Source organism: Pavona decussata, unplaced genomic scaffold (genome assembly GCF_977016875.1).
Source record: "Pavona decussata unplaced genomic scaffold, jaPavDecu1.1 SCAFFOLD_207, whole genome shotgun sequence".
In the NCBI taxonomy this organism is placed as follows: domain Eukaryota; kingdom Metazoa; phylum Cnidaria; class Anthozoa; order Scleractinia; family Agariciidae; genus Pavona; species Pavona decussata.
Window position 1 is genome coordinate 631506 of NW_028145612.1, and position 14471 is coordinate 645976.

The 14471-nt window shown below is 40.8% G+C and overlaps 3 protein-coding genes across 3 annotated transcripts in view; 1 reads left to right on the top strand and 2 right to left on the bottom strand.

The window, feature by feature from the left end:
- Window positions 1-1219: 1219 nt before the first annotated feature.
- The window catches only part of LOC146460746 (uncharacterized), a 110633-nt gene continuing 97381 nt past the window's right edge, over window positions 1220-14471 (top strand). The window contains exon 1 of the mRNA XM_085087537.1: window positions 1220-2766. The gene's annotated coding sequence lies outside the window, so the exon portion shown is untranslated. The remainder of the gene's footprint in view (window positions 2767-14471) is intronic.
- On the bottom strand, window positions 4785-5938 carry LOC146460747 (serine/threonine-protein kinase PDIK1L-like). Its single transcript, XM_085087564.1, has one exon. It carries the CDS (start codon window positions 5936-5938, stop codon window positions 4964-4966), a length of 975 nt encoding a protein of 324 aa, XP_084943690.1. The 3' UTR covers window positions 4785-4963.
- LOC146460748 (serine/threonine-protein kinase PDIK1L-like) lies at window positions 11443-13421 on the bottom strand. Its single transcript, XM_085087667.1, has one exon. It carries the CDS (start codon window positions 13157-13159, stop codon window positions 12185-12187), a length of 975 nt encoding a protein of 324 aa, XP_084943793.1. The 5' UTR covers window positions 13160-13421; the 3' UTR covers window positions 11443-12184.

Consider the following 14471-nt stretch of genomic DNA (forward strand, 5'->3'; position numbering starts at 1 on the left):
CGCTGAAGAGTAGACGAGCTTTTCTTTTGGCGATAGCCATACTTTACTTTGCAGACTTTATTAGAAAGTAGTGGCTCTTGTTTGGTTTAAAGCCGTCTCTCTAACGCTATGGAAATGCAAAAAAATTTTCACGGGTTATTTATCCGATCTAGTATTAAAACCTAACAGAGTTCTGCACTAGTAGAACGGTTTTCATGTTTTAAGTAATGAGAAATCATCGACAATACGGGTATAATTTGAGTTTAACCAAACCGCGACAAAAGTAATACCTTATTTCACAAACTCGATACGTCAGTCGAAATTTTTTTAGAAACGGATTTGCCTTTGACTGCGGTGAAGCAGGGAGCGATAGAAGTCACCTTATCGTGTTCGGCGTCCTTTTCAAGCCAAGTTTTTGATAAAAAAAGCGAAATTTTTAAAATAATTAATCAAAGAGAAAAACGTAAACTGTACATCAAACGTCATGTCATGAATTTTCTTCCGACAAAGCTAAGATTATGGTGCAAATGATCACTTTTTTGAGGTGTCTAGTTATTTTTTCATCGACTTTCGTCACCGACAATAGTCTTTTAAAAGCAAATTTCAGATGTTGCTATTTGGTGCTCTCCAAATTACTAACGAAGTGAGCTTTTCAGAGATGCAATAACCTGTGGGTTTCTACCATACTGAGTTCAATCTCGTACCCAGAGTCCTCAGGCTCTTTGGCTAGCGGTTGGTCGCCAGGAGAGACTCTGGGGAACTGGAATTTTGTACTATCGCAGGATTTCTGCAGTAAAACAATGCAAGTCCTTATGCATATGTCTCTCCTAGCGACCAACCGCTGGCCAAAGAGCCTGAGGACTCTGGGTACGAGATTGTACAGGGTTGCAGTTAATTTCACGCAAGATATTGCAATGCCTGTTTCCGGCAAGCAAATATTACAAAAAGTCAGTCTAAATTGTTCCATCTAAGAAAATCTCTAATTGTTTGACATGCAATCAATTACTCAATGTGCACTTTAATTTTCAAAAAAATCTAATAAGTACCCTTCGTCCGGGCAGGATTTCCGCTTGGGATTAGAACAATCGAGTCAGTTGTTGGGTGTCGGGTGGGGATGGGGAAGTAAAATCAGCCTTCACTATAACAACAATTATATAGGAAATTTCGTTCAACCAGAACGTTTTGCATCTTAAACATATTTCACTTAACCAGTTTAAGACAAAGGGGGGATTTTAAGAGCTTCTACTTTGCTCGTACAAATTCCAATAAGTGAAAAGTACGTTTGTTCCAAGTTATAATCTAGCTGCTTTTTTTTACTATTTGTAAGTGCCATTCATGTCATTATGTCGAAGCGACTTTGTATACAGTGATTTGTATTTCTGCCTCAGACATTGGTAAACAGGTAAATAGATGCAACGTGTTGGGCCATATTGTCGCTGACTTGTCCTCAGTCGTCTGTTATGATAAAGTACGGTCGCCAGGAGACTGGGACGGCAACGCAACGAAGGGGACTGCGAGAGACGACTGGGAACGAGTCTCTATCGTCGTATAATTTGTGTAGTGTTCTTATACCGTACCTTGGAAAAAACATATTTCCTACAGTCTGAAAAAGGTTCTCTGTAAGATATTGTAATCTGTTTCTGTTTGAGGAAGAATTCTCAAATCCACACAAGGCTTCTCTTCACTTATCGGCTGAGGAGATGGCTGTAGGGAATGGTCGGAGTAGAAGTACTTCCAGTTACGAGGGTAGTCTCAATTATTACGGGCGTTAATAAACCACGACTGGAAGATTGCTAATAAATGTTGCTTAGGAGTAACACCTTGCAATGCGACAATAAACTAGATAGATACTTTTTTAGGCAAAGAATTCGTGAAAGTTATCATCTTTACAACAAAGCTGTGCGTCTTAAGTCAATCTATGGAAATTAAAAATATCACAAATAAAAAAATTGAAATTGTAACACTTATAACAAACAGGTCGAGAGTAAATCTATAAAACTTGAACTACTAAAAAATTCGTACAATACAGAATTAACTCTTATATAATAAGCATTTCGCCACGTAGTATTTTTGAACTCCCTCTAAATTATATGTGGAATAGCACAAGTAAAAATGCCACGAAGTTTATTTGTTATTGTCGTTCGCTGATAATTAGCAATTATTTCACGATGACGCGTTGGATATGAGATGATAGATAGCCAACTAGGCACGTAGCACCGAGCAGAACTGATAATAAGTGGACAATTATGGCTTAGGTATGTTTGAGTTTGTCGCACAAGCGCGAGTGGAATAATTGTTGTATTAAAAACAACTAAGAAATGTTGCTCGATCTTGCTAGTTTCGCTTTGCAAGAACAACCAGAAAACAATGTAATGGTCGCTATTTCTCGGGCATGATATAATTGTTGATATCCCATGGCCGCTAAGCCAATCAAAACTCTGGAATTGCATCGTCCATTGATCACGTTTTTAATAAAATGTATTGGTATTTTGGAAACCAGTGGATAGTGCCTTTCGTGCGCTCTGATTGGTTCCTCAGACTCAGGATAGTATTTCCTTTTCACATGCTTTATTTGTTTATTTATACACGAACAATTATCATTGTACAATATGAAAATTATATAAAAAATTATAGGGAATAGTAACTGGTTTACATGATTGCCGTGTGGGAATCCAAAGAACAGCAGTGCGATTTGCCTTCTTTTTGCAATTGAGTCCCACTGTCTCAGAGTTTGAACGGCACGACTATTGGAAAAACTACGTTTCATGTACTCCTTTCTAGGCTTAGGTAAGTTTCAGTTTGTTCTTCGAATTTCTCAAAGCATAATTAGTGTCGTGTTCAGAAAACATGTTGCGAAGTTACACTTGCGGGTGATTATGTAGAGACTCAACATCATAATGGTTTGTGCTTTTTTCGATGATAAACTAACTTATCCTACTGAAGAGTGTTAAGAGTAAGAGAAGAACAATCTTGATAACTTGGTTTTGTTTTGACTCTAGCAGTCCGATGTTGAAGTCTTTTAAGCTTTTCGCCTAAAGGATAACTTAAACCATCACAAAAAGTGTAGCGATAATCCAAATGTGGTTGGATGAGGGCATGATAGATTTTTATAGTAGCTGTGTCTAGGGATATGAATGGCTGCTGTCTTTAAAGGGCACCTATGCCAGAGGATACTGAGAAATTTCACAAACGTGTTTTTTCCAGGTCAGCTTTTCGTCAATAAAAACGCCTAATGACCTAGTACGCTTCTTAACTTAGTTGATAATTTCCCTCTTAATTTGGATATCCATGGTCATTTGTAACGTTAACCTTTGGTGGGAAGCTATCAACATAAATTCTGTTTGAGCGGCAGTATTCAGCCAATGAGTTTTAAAAGTTTCATAATCCACAGTTTATCTCTTCTTAAGGGAAATTATCAAGATCAGAGACAGCCAGGGCAGTTCTGGTATCATCAGCTTACATCCTAGGCACAGCCCTTCTCAAACGGTTTGAGAAAACGTAGGGGGCCTAGGATGGATCACTGATGAACTCTACAACTGACTTGTTTTACCTGAGAAAGACCAATGACCTTACACTTTTGGGTGCAATTGCTAAACCTGACGACTTAAAACACTTTAACGAGTTGCGATTCATCGCGCAATATAATGTAATGAGTGCAAACGGCCTTTTTTGGGGGGTCTAAGAAAATGACATAATTGAGAAGACGGTTATCAATATTCCACATATCCTGGTATTGCCCTAGATTTTGCACGTGAGGTTTTCGGCAGTTTGTGACAATGAAAATTATAGCCTCCTTCGCAGACGCTCTTTGGGTTCGTCACGCAATCTTTCGTCTGCATCAGAGGGTATGCACTGTCACGCAGTAAAAAAAGAAATCGAAAACCATCTAGTGGAAAAAGTTGAGAAGTTGTGATATTATAGAGGATGACTAAAGGAGACAATTCTCCAAATTTCAGGCTTGTACGTCTCCCCAAACGTCAGATATCTGTCGAAATGTTTAGCAGAAATTTACAGAGCCCAATATGGATCCGCCATCTTGGTGTACCTCCGTGGAACACCAACACGGCGGCCGAAAAATAGTGTTTACATCTGGAACTCACTTTGGCTATTGAGCGACTGATTAGCAGTACTGAACACCAAAACCACCGACATAAGCACTTTCTCTAGTGTTCTAACTTCTAAAAGGCTGAAAATAACGAGATAAGCATATTTTTTGCAACAAAGTCGATCGAAGCTCTTTGTCACGCAACTCCATAACCGTGAAATTCAAACTGCTCTGATTTCCAAACGAAGGACGCTATGGAGCTGTAAAATTTTAAACAGACATAAATATACGGCGTCTTATGCCTGATGAGGATAAAAACTTTCGAGTCTCTTTAGTTTTGGGTTTTAGGAAATTATGACGTCACATGAATTCGCTCTGTACGACTGCTTTTTAAATTACTAGCACGTTCTGGCTCACTGGTTTGGCCGATAACTAAATGAATTATTTCACTTTGTGTGCGTAAATAGTGGTCACCTCGTCGCGAATAACCAGCGGCGATCCTCTACTTTAGTAAGTAATTCATGATTAGTTTACACCTAGGGGTAAACGTCCCCTTAGCTAGTATTATTTAGTAATCAGCATTAAAAGCCCCACTGCAGAAAAAAACCTTGCAAAAAAATATTTGGGAATATAATACGTCAAGAGGAAGCCTTCCTGTGGCGGTTAAGAGTTTATAATCCACTTCTACACTTCTAGAAAGTAGGCAATTTGATCAAGTTGTTTTAAAATTTGAAGAAACGAACGAGGGGGGGGGGGGGAGGGGGCACTTTTGGATCTAACCTGAGAAAAATACAACGCGACTTACGTAAAGATTATCAATAGCACGCATCATATTATTTAACGAAGAATCACGAGAATTGTGGTACCGTGGAGAACAGTTTCCTGCGGGAAAAACAGTTTGTTCAATATTTTTCGACGATCTTGTAAACTCTGGGTTTCTTATTGGATCGTACAGTAAGCCCTAGAAATCGCTGTCATCCAGAATCGCAGATCTTCCTCGGTGTCTTGAAACACTCTCGTTATCTCTGCAGCACTGGGTCGATTGTCTTTGGTGTACTGTAAGGCATTGAGAGTTACGTCTTGCATAGCGTTGGATCCTTGCGCGTCGCGTGAAAATACAATGTCGATGTCTGCATCAAATTTTGCCATTGCATACCCCAGACCAATTTTGCCGGCACGAGGAACACGAACGAACGCACCGTAACATCTTTTTCCATTAATCGTGATGAAATCTCGTTCCAGGATCGCGAAAAAGAGAACACCCAAGGAAAACACATCTGCTTTCTCTGTGTAATGCTGGTGATAGAACTCCGGAGCCATCCAGTGTATTGGGCCAGTGCCTGAGGTCATATAGTGCTGAACATAGCTGGTCGTCCACAAGCCGCCTCGTCGAGTGTTGTTTCGTTTTAGTGCGATGTACTCTCGAGCCAAACCAAAGTCGGCAAGCTTTACATCCTCCTCGGCGGTCAAGAGGACGTTATCTGGCTTTAAATCGCGGTGAACCACTCCACATGAGTGAAGGTAAGCAAGGGCAGCCGCTGTTTGACGCATCCATTTGAAATTCATTAAGTCATTACTTGGTCGAGAAAGGCGCTCGTTCAAGTTTCCTCCTGCACAGTATTCGGTCAAGATTAACATGTGAAGGCCTTGATCATCACGGAACTGGTCTGCCTCTATCACAGAGATCACGTTGTCGTGACAGATTTGGTTCAACGTTTCCACCTCGCGAATAGCATTATGAATTTCTGGAGCATTTAAACAAAGAACAACTTTTAACGCATAGACACTGGACGTTTCCTCGTCTCTTACTTTGTAAACGACACCAAAAGCCCCGTTTCCAAGCCTCTGCTGCAGAATCAGTGCGTTGTCTCCAACGTAAACCCTCTGCGGTTGACGTACAAAGGCTCTTTGCATCATGGCACTGCTCTGTACTCTCTGCATGACAATATTGATTCAGAAGTGAAAACAAGATCGACAATCAGTTACTCGATTCGATCAATGCGGAAGAATGGTTTCTAAGAAAACCTCTTACTTTCTTAGAAAACAGTACGCTGTGGGGGAGGTGTTGGGGGAAGGAGGGGGTGTAGGGAGAGAGATAGGGGCTCAAGCGGAAATGTGTGGTGGGTAGTTAGATCCACACTCTAAACCACATGATCCTGTCTGTTGTTGCAATAAAATGTTGAGCTCTCCTCGTCCTGTGTGTGTTTGCTTATTTCGTTTCTGTGGCCATTGAATGTGGTATACTGTGATGAGGTTGCTGGCCCCACGCGCAGTTTGGCAGAGCCCTGTTAGCCTGATGACCCATTACCGCCTCGTGCGGCGTACGAGGACGTAGGGTTGGACTTTGGGTGACGACAGGCCATTTCCGAGTTGCTGTGAACCTCATTATGAAAGCGAGGCTTAGTGCAAAAGCTTTTGATATAAAAATTAGTTTTGTTTTCATTGAATGAAAACTAATTTTCATAAGAAAAACTTTGCACTTAGCCTCGCTTTCATAATGAGCGTCTGGATAATGGAAGATATGTGCAATTTAAATTGAATCCGAACAAACAGAATCCAAGTAAACAGAGGGCGTTCACTAATTTGCATGTGGGAAACAACAGTAAACAATTTTGCTTTAATGTTCTTGTTTGGTGACCCTGAAAATCCGTTGCGACTTAAACTGATTTCAGTAGTGACCTTCGCTTCTCACAAAAAGTACAAGTCAGCTGTGGAAGTCACTTTAATTTTATTAAGAAACTCTACATACAATTTATTTGTACCAAGGCCATTTACTGAAGCTGGAAAAAACAGCTTCCTTAATAGAGAGGCGGTTCTCTGGAATAGTCTGCCTGGTAAAGTCAAAGGTCAGACAAGCTTGAAATCATTTTTATTACATTTGTAATTTTTTCTTATATATTTATCACCTTAGTCTCCTATTTATACATTATAGTTCTAATTATCTCCTGTTGTATGTTTTATTATATGTTTCCACGCTGTACTATATTTGAAATTTTATTCATAAGACTTAATACTCCTGTTTCCCATATTGTATGAGTTATTGTATCGTTTACACGGCTCTCTGGAAGAGCATTTTTGTGAAAGGGATTCCGTGTTTAAATAAATGAAGATGATGATGATGTATTTCTTCCGCGGTATTTTAGATACTTCGTGAACCTCGGCAGCCGTTGTTCGATGTTTGTCGTACTGTCAAGTATTTAGAGTTATCGCTCGCGTTAATCGTACGGCTTGAAAATGTAACCTTGCGTTCTCGGTCATCTGATTCTACTTACCATTGCATACCTAAGGCCAACATTCCCTCCAAACACTGGCTGTACAAACGCGCCATAAAACTTATATCTCCGGCAATCGTGACAAAAAACCCGCTCTAGGATAGCATAAAAGAGTGCACCAAGGGAGAACACACTCCAACAGCATCACGAAGGTGCAATGTATTAATCACAGGACGCCTTTTAACGCATGGTCGGTGGAAGTCCACTTGCCAAGTTTCTGCCTAACTGTGAGCACTTAATCATCAACTTTAACCTTCAAAGTTTTGGCTGGGTCTCCAAGGCTTGACCCCCTTTTACAATGATTTTTCACACACTATTGACTATTCTTGGATCTGGATAGATCAAATCAGCCAGTCCTTTATTCGCTTCGCAAAGCTGGAGGGCGGTTTCTAAGAAGGCGCTCATGGTTTTCTAAGATGGGGGCGTGGTTCGGGGGCTGTGAGGTGTGAGAGGGGAGGTGGGGTGCCGGGTAGTTGTAAGCGTTTTATGGCGACGTAAGGACAGTGGTAGATTCAACTCTGTTGAATCGACGTAGCGCCACAGTTTCTTAAGAAACTTACCCCCTTATTTATGTAGGTCAGATTGTCCGTCGGTATTATTTTTCTTCCGCAAGTATACCAAAAACGCTCCTAGAACTGGCTAAATTATTACCGGCTTGTGTGGGTTGATCAGCTTGTTCAACATAGAGGGATTCCTGATAAAAATCGTCAAAAGACTTCTAGGAATTTTCAACCTTCAAGCTTTAAAACAATAAAGAATTACCTCTTGCGTAGCGTTCGCTTAGTCAGTGTTGCTGAAAATACGACCAGCTTTTGCCCGCTAATTGACAAGTTGACGTTGTTTTTTTCCCTCTGTCCCCTTATTGGTGTTAATTTTCGTCACATCATTGTCAAAAGCTTGTAGATCCACAACAAATTTTGATAATGTCATGACGAAATTTATCATCTATATAAGATTACCGATGCTTAAAAAGCTTGATGCAATTTGTTATTGCTATTTTTACATTATCAAATCGCAAACAAAGGAACTTCAATCGCCGGCTCATGGAGAAGAATGCAACTTAAAAAGAGAGTTAACGCAAGAAATAATAGACAATTTCAGGCTCAGAGACTAAACTTCGAAAACAAGAACTCAACAATACACTGAAGAATCAAACTGTCGAAACTAACCCGTATTCCAGCCGGGATAATTTTCCCAGAAAAGTCCTCTTTAAAAGCACTGTTTCGGTTACGGTAATTTCAGTCTCGACAGTATTAAATTCGCATTCACTGCCAATTTGCAAGTCGAATCTCAGCAAACATCAACTTTCCGCACTTGAGCCTCGCTTTACTAATCTCTTGTCTTGCCTCATTCAAGAAGTCTAGTTTCGAGTCTGAGTGCTCGCCAATACATGAATGCAAAACTAAAGTTTTACATTTTCGCCAAATAGCGTCATCTCCGACTTTTCATCCGTCTGTACTCTACTTGATGATAAAAATTAGCCAATGAGCGCGCGAGAAATTTGACAGTTATTGTAAAATACTTTATTGATCTAGAAGTATGCAAGCTATAAAATAATCCAAAATGTTTTTTGTTTTGTTTTGTTTTAGTTTTACAATATTCTTTGGAATATTGGGGAAAACGTCTCATACATAGCCAGAAAAGTATTGAAAAATCTTAGTTAGACTAATTTCAAAAGAGGTTACCCTCCAGCATACCCGGTTAACTCTGCATGGGATTTTGACTCCTCATATCCGAAGACCGATCCCTCCTGTGGAAGAGCAGGTGACTTTGTTATCTAACCACTTTAGAAAATTTATCAATTTGTTTGAGCGAACCTTTATAAGGAAAAGATTTTGGAAAAAGTGGCCGCCTGACGTGGGTTAAATAACTGCTTCTTGTTTTTGCCTAAGCATGGCTTAAAACTCTTGCTGCTAAAAATGCTAAACGCGAAATCCAGCTGAACGCCTTGCGAAAACTGTTGTGCCTTCGCTATAAACAGTATAAATTAATCTGCACCGAACCCAACGAAGCTATGTGTAATTTTTAAAAATCTATCGAAGTTCTTCAAGAAAGTCTCCACGTTACATTATCGTACAAAAGGCTCAGAGAACTTCTTTCGACCAGGACTCAAGTTCCGCTTCTAATAACTGTTCGTGAACCTCGGTGGGGCTTGTTCTATCATCCCTTTCGTACTGCAAGACACATAGAGTGATTCCAAAAATTTGGAGTTGTCTTTAGTCTTGAAGATACTTTAATTTGATTTAAAACAGGGTAATTCCTTCAGTAATTAAAAGAACAAAATTACTGGTATCAACGGAAGCCCTCACGCCTAATTACAATGTTAACATTTTTTTAGAAGTACTAAAGAGATCACACACATCAGAATGATAGAAATATAAAACTATTAAAAATCTACAAAACTACATTGAAACTGATCAAAAACCATGCCGCCATGATAGAAAAATGCCTTTTTTGTTTACTCTAATTTAACTCTCGGTAGTCTAATGTGGTTGCTCTGTCTAGAAGTCCTTTCGATGCAATCCTTATTAAGATTAAAATAATTAATAAAAATTGCAGGTAAAAGCTGATGCACATTGTTTCATCCATTTGAAATTCACAAAGTCACTACTCGGTCGAGTTAGGCGCTTGTTTAAATTGCCTCCAGCGCAATACTCAGTCAAAATCAACAGGCGAAGCTGGTTTTCGGAGTCTCTCTTGATGCACGCTGCTATAAAGTTTATCACGTTCTCATGACGAAGTTGTTGCAGTGCGTGAACCTCGTGTGTGCCATTATAGGCTTCGCAAAGGACATCTTTTAACGCGAAGTCGGCGGCCGTGTCTTCGTCTGTGACTTTGTACACAACACCAAAACCTCCTTCGCCAATTTTTTCCCTAAGTATAGCCCACTTTGAAAAAGAGTGATGGCCTGGGTCGAGAGTAACTGCCCAAGTGATTGTGGGATTGTTTGGGGGGACGATGGCTATTGTTATCGTCCCCCCAAACAATCCCACAATCGCTTGGGCAGCTACTCTCGACCCAGGCCATCACTCTTTTTCAAAGTGGGCTATTAAACATCTTTCGTTAATTTCAATCCGTTTGGGAAGTGGACTGTCAGAGATTTGAAACATTTTTACAACGTTTCAGACCTCTCAAGTCTCACGATTTTGCCGTGACACTCACGGTTTTCAGTTCAGTCTCACGGTCTCTCGACGAGACACAAAAATCTCACGATAAACAGAGTCACAAGCTGACAGGATACAATTTCCTTCTATAATTTCATTTTTGGCTTGCTTAGGTGACTTCCTCGTGCCAATTCTGTGCAAATCAATCAATTAGTAAACAGCCCTAAGCTCACCCGTCTGTTCGCTGGAAACACAGTCCATGACCATATATAGAAGACATGTTCCAAATTAGGATTTCATTACCAGCCTCTCGCATTTTAGTCACGTTTTCAAAATGGCGGAAATTGATGTGGTTACTTGGTTTTGTCTGCCGGTTGATCAATCTCCAGATTTTTTTACCTCAGTCTCCAGATTTTCGGTGTTTTGAGGTTGAGAGGTCTGCCTTTTAACAGACAAACATGTTTGCCTGGTGCGCTTCCATGTGAACCGGAACAGTTCCTTAGAAAATGACAATGTGCTCTAAACGTGGAGGAGCTGAAAGGGAAAGATAGGTTGGTGTGAGGGAGGGGTTGAAGGCTTTAGCGAGTCTCTTAATTACACGAATTCTCGCATAACGGTCGGTTGAAAATGCATTCCGCTTGTTTGAATCGCCACTGGTGCAATACTCAAAAACAGCATGTGGACGCCTTCATAATTTTGAAACTGATCTGTTCCTGTCGCCACAATCAGATTCTCGTGATTTATTTGATTCAACGTTTCGACTTCGCGAAAAGTTACGAATTTCCTATGTATTAACGCACATGACATCTGTTAACGCGTAGTTGACCGTAGTTGGTGAACGTCCTCACGTCTTTGTACACGACACCGAAAGTTTCTGCCGAATTGTACGCACATCATCTCCAACTTGAAACTCTGTTCGCTCACTCGTGAAGACTCGGCTTATTTTTTACACTGCTTATCAGACAGTACTGACTGACTGAGAAAACGCTCTCGGTTTTTCTGATTAAACTGGCGGGGCATGGGGTGGAGGGACTATGATGTCTAAGGGGACAGGCGAGTGGGTAACTGTAAACATTTAAAGGGGGCGTCGTGACTGCTCAGACAGTCGCTCAATCGACTATTCTCCCTCAAGCATATCAATACAGCCTTTTGGAGCCGCTCTTAGAGCTAACTAAAATCTTGTCGGATTGTGTGGGTTGATCAGCTTGTCAAAATGCATGGGTTCCTGATGAAAATAGAAGGTTTCCAGGAATTCCACAATTTTTCAAGTCTCCCATTGCTATAAGAAATTTAATTATCTTGGAGACGGTTGAATTAGGTCAAGCTTAGGTTGAGTCAGTGTTGTTGGAAATACGACCAGCTATTGTCTTGTAAAACTTTCTTGATCTAGAAATATGCGGGTTATAAAATAATAAAAAATGTTCTTTTTAGTTTAACATCGCTCTTTGGAATATACAGTTTATAGATAACGTCTCCAGAAAAGTATAGAACAGTCTTAGTTACTCTAACCTTCAGTGAAAAGAGGTTACCCTCCAGCATACCCGGCTAGCTCTACATTGGATGTTCACTTCTCATGGGGAAGGGGCTGCCCGATATGGGTTTAATTTTTGCTTTTGGATTTGCCTCAACATGGTTCAAAGCTCCTTCTTCAAAAAGATTTAACGGGAAATGCAACTGGACGCCTTGCAAGAACTGTAGTGCCTTATCTAATTAATTTGCACCGAACCCAACGAAGCTATGTGTAATTTAAACCTATCGACCTTCGTCAAGAAAACTTCTTAGTGTTATATAATGATACAATAAGGTCTTAGAGCTTCTACCAACAACGACACTTGTTTCTCCTCCAATAGCTCTTTGTGAACATCGGCGGCACTTGGTCGGTCATTTCCTTCGTACTGCAAGGCGTCGAGAGTGATTCTTTGCTGATCGTTGGAACCTTGTGCTCGACTTGAAAATTTAATGCTTATGTTTGGATTATGCATCGCCATTGCATACCCAAGGCCAACCTTGCCTAAACCACGAACACGCTTGAAGGCGCCATAAAACTTTTTCCCGTTAATGTCGACAAAATCTCGCGCGAGGATAGCGAAAAATAGAACACCAAGCGAAAATACGTCAGCCTTTTCGGTGTAATGACCATCGAACACTTCAGGAGCCAGCCAGTTTGGCAAGCCAACCGCAGTGTTCATGTAGTACTCTGCATAACTGCTCAGCCATGAGTAATCGTCTAGTCGAGCGTCGGTTTTTAGCGCGATAAACTCTCGTGCCAACCCAAAGTCAGCTAACTTTGCAACGTCCTCTGCTGTCAAGAGCACGTTATCAGGTTTTAAATCGCGGTGAACCACTCCACACGAGTGAAGATAAGCGAGGGCATCCGACGTTTGGAGCATCCATTGCAAATTCAGCTCTTCACTGCTTGGTCGAGTAAGGCGCTCGTTCAAGTTCCCGCCAGCACAGTACTCAGTCAAAATCAACATGTGAAGGCCTTGGGCATCAGAGAGCTTGTCCGCTCCTTTGACGGCTATCACATTCTCGTGATAGAGTTCGTTGAGTGTCATAGCCTCCTGAATGGCATTGATAATTTCTGAAGCATCCTCGCATAATACATCTTTTAAAGCATAAACTGTGGAAGAAGATACGTCTTTTACTTTGTAGACGACGCCAAAAGCGCCATTTCCAAGTGTTCGCTGGATTCTCAGCCTTTTTGATCCAACTTGAAGCCTTGCATTTGTTGGACGTCTCACAAAAGCTTGCTGCATTGCGTCAGTGACTTGAGCTCTTTGGAAATGAATGCTTTCGGCGAGAATAAAAAATAAATCGTTGTATTAGTTGCGCGCTTATTCTATGGCGAGAAAGGATTTCTTAGAAAAGCGCCAATGTGCCTCATTAGCATATTTAACGGCTTTTCCCAGAATTCCCGATTGACTTCCTGCCCAGCCTCCCTGGCACTCAGCCAGCCGTCACAAATTATATGCGGCAGTGAATGAAAGAAAACCCAGCAGTAAAAGTAAATACAGATATGTATGTATAGGTAAACATGGATGTACGAATTAAATGCGTTTCAATGAAATTCCTGAAGTCTCCGGTAAGAGGTCCTCTTCGTCTGGAATATTGAGAACTCTTTTTCGTTTTTGTGTCTACGGCTTCTAGAGAAGCGTAGACACTATGTCATCGGGTTGACTGAAAGAGTGTAAGAGTGTAAATGCCACAGGAATCCCAAATGGAATCCTATCGAAAGCCGACGCTACTCCTCGACTGACTGGGATCTAAGCGATTGTATTCGCGGATCAGGACCCCCGGTACTTGGGTTAAGTTTTGCTGGGTATGTGCCGCTGGCCTCTCAGAGCCCCTGCCCCATTATAGTCTATTTTGTGGCCAGTTATAGACCCCATCTTAGTCACTTTTTGGGAAAATGTAATTTTCGCGATCCCAACTAAGTCACTTTCTATTTATGCATCTACTTTCAAGAACGGAATGTAATGCGAGGTGATTGTTACATTTAATAAACAACAACTTTCTGAACTTTTTAACCGAGACCATTTTGAATCCCTACTTAATAGAATTTTCTCACCCCAAAAATCCGAAAATGTGCGACCCCATTCTAGTAACTCTATGGAAAATGCGACCCCATTCTAGTCAATCCAGTCGTGAAAATGCGACCCCATCCAGCGGCACATCCCCATTAGCCTCTTATAAGGAAGTAACCCCCCTGGGATCAGGACAATGGCGACAATACGGTAAATGATGTTTTCCGATGTTGATTTGCTTTTTACAAATAGTTTAAGTGATGATTAATCTCGTACCCAGATCTCCTCACATTTCGACATTCCCGAACCGATCGGGGTACGAGATTAAGTGATGATTTGAACCAGAATTCTGTAACTTCTGTAATTTTCATCGCAAACGTGCCCGAATTTACTGCGAGTGATCGCTTTGAACAAACACGGAGTGTCTTTAAATTTTACATGCGTGTTTGCACGCACGCAAAAAAAAAACTGAAAGTTTTTTGCCTCTAATAGCAAATGCATGGTTTATTTCAATAAAATATTTTGTTGGAAAAGCTTTTTGTTG

Bases quoted from the DNA above. Each gene is read 5' to 3' on its own strand.
- LOC146460747 (XM_085087564.1), bottom strand. From the start codon at position 5,938: ATGCAAAGAGCCTTTGTACGTCAACCGCAGAGGGTTTACGTTGGAGAC.
- LOC146460748 (XM_085087667.1), bottom strand. From the start codon at position 13,159: ATGCAGCAAGCTTTTGTGAGACGTCCAACAAATGCAAGGCTTCAAGTT.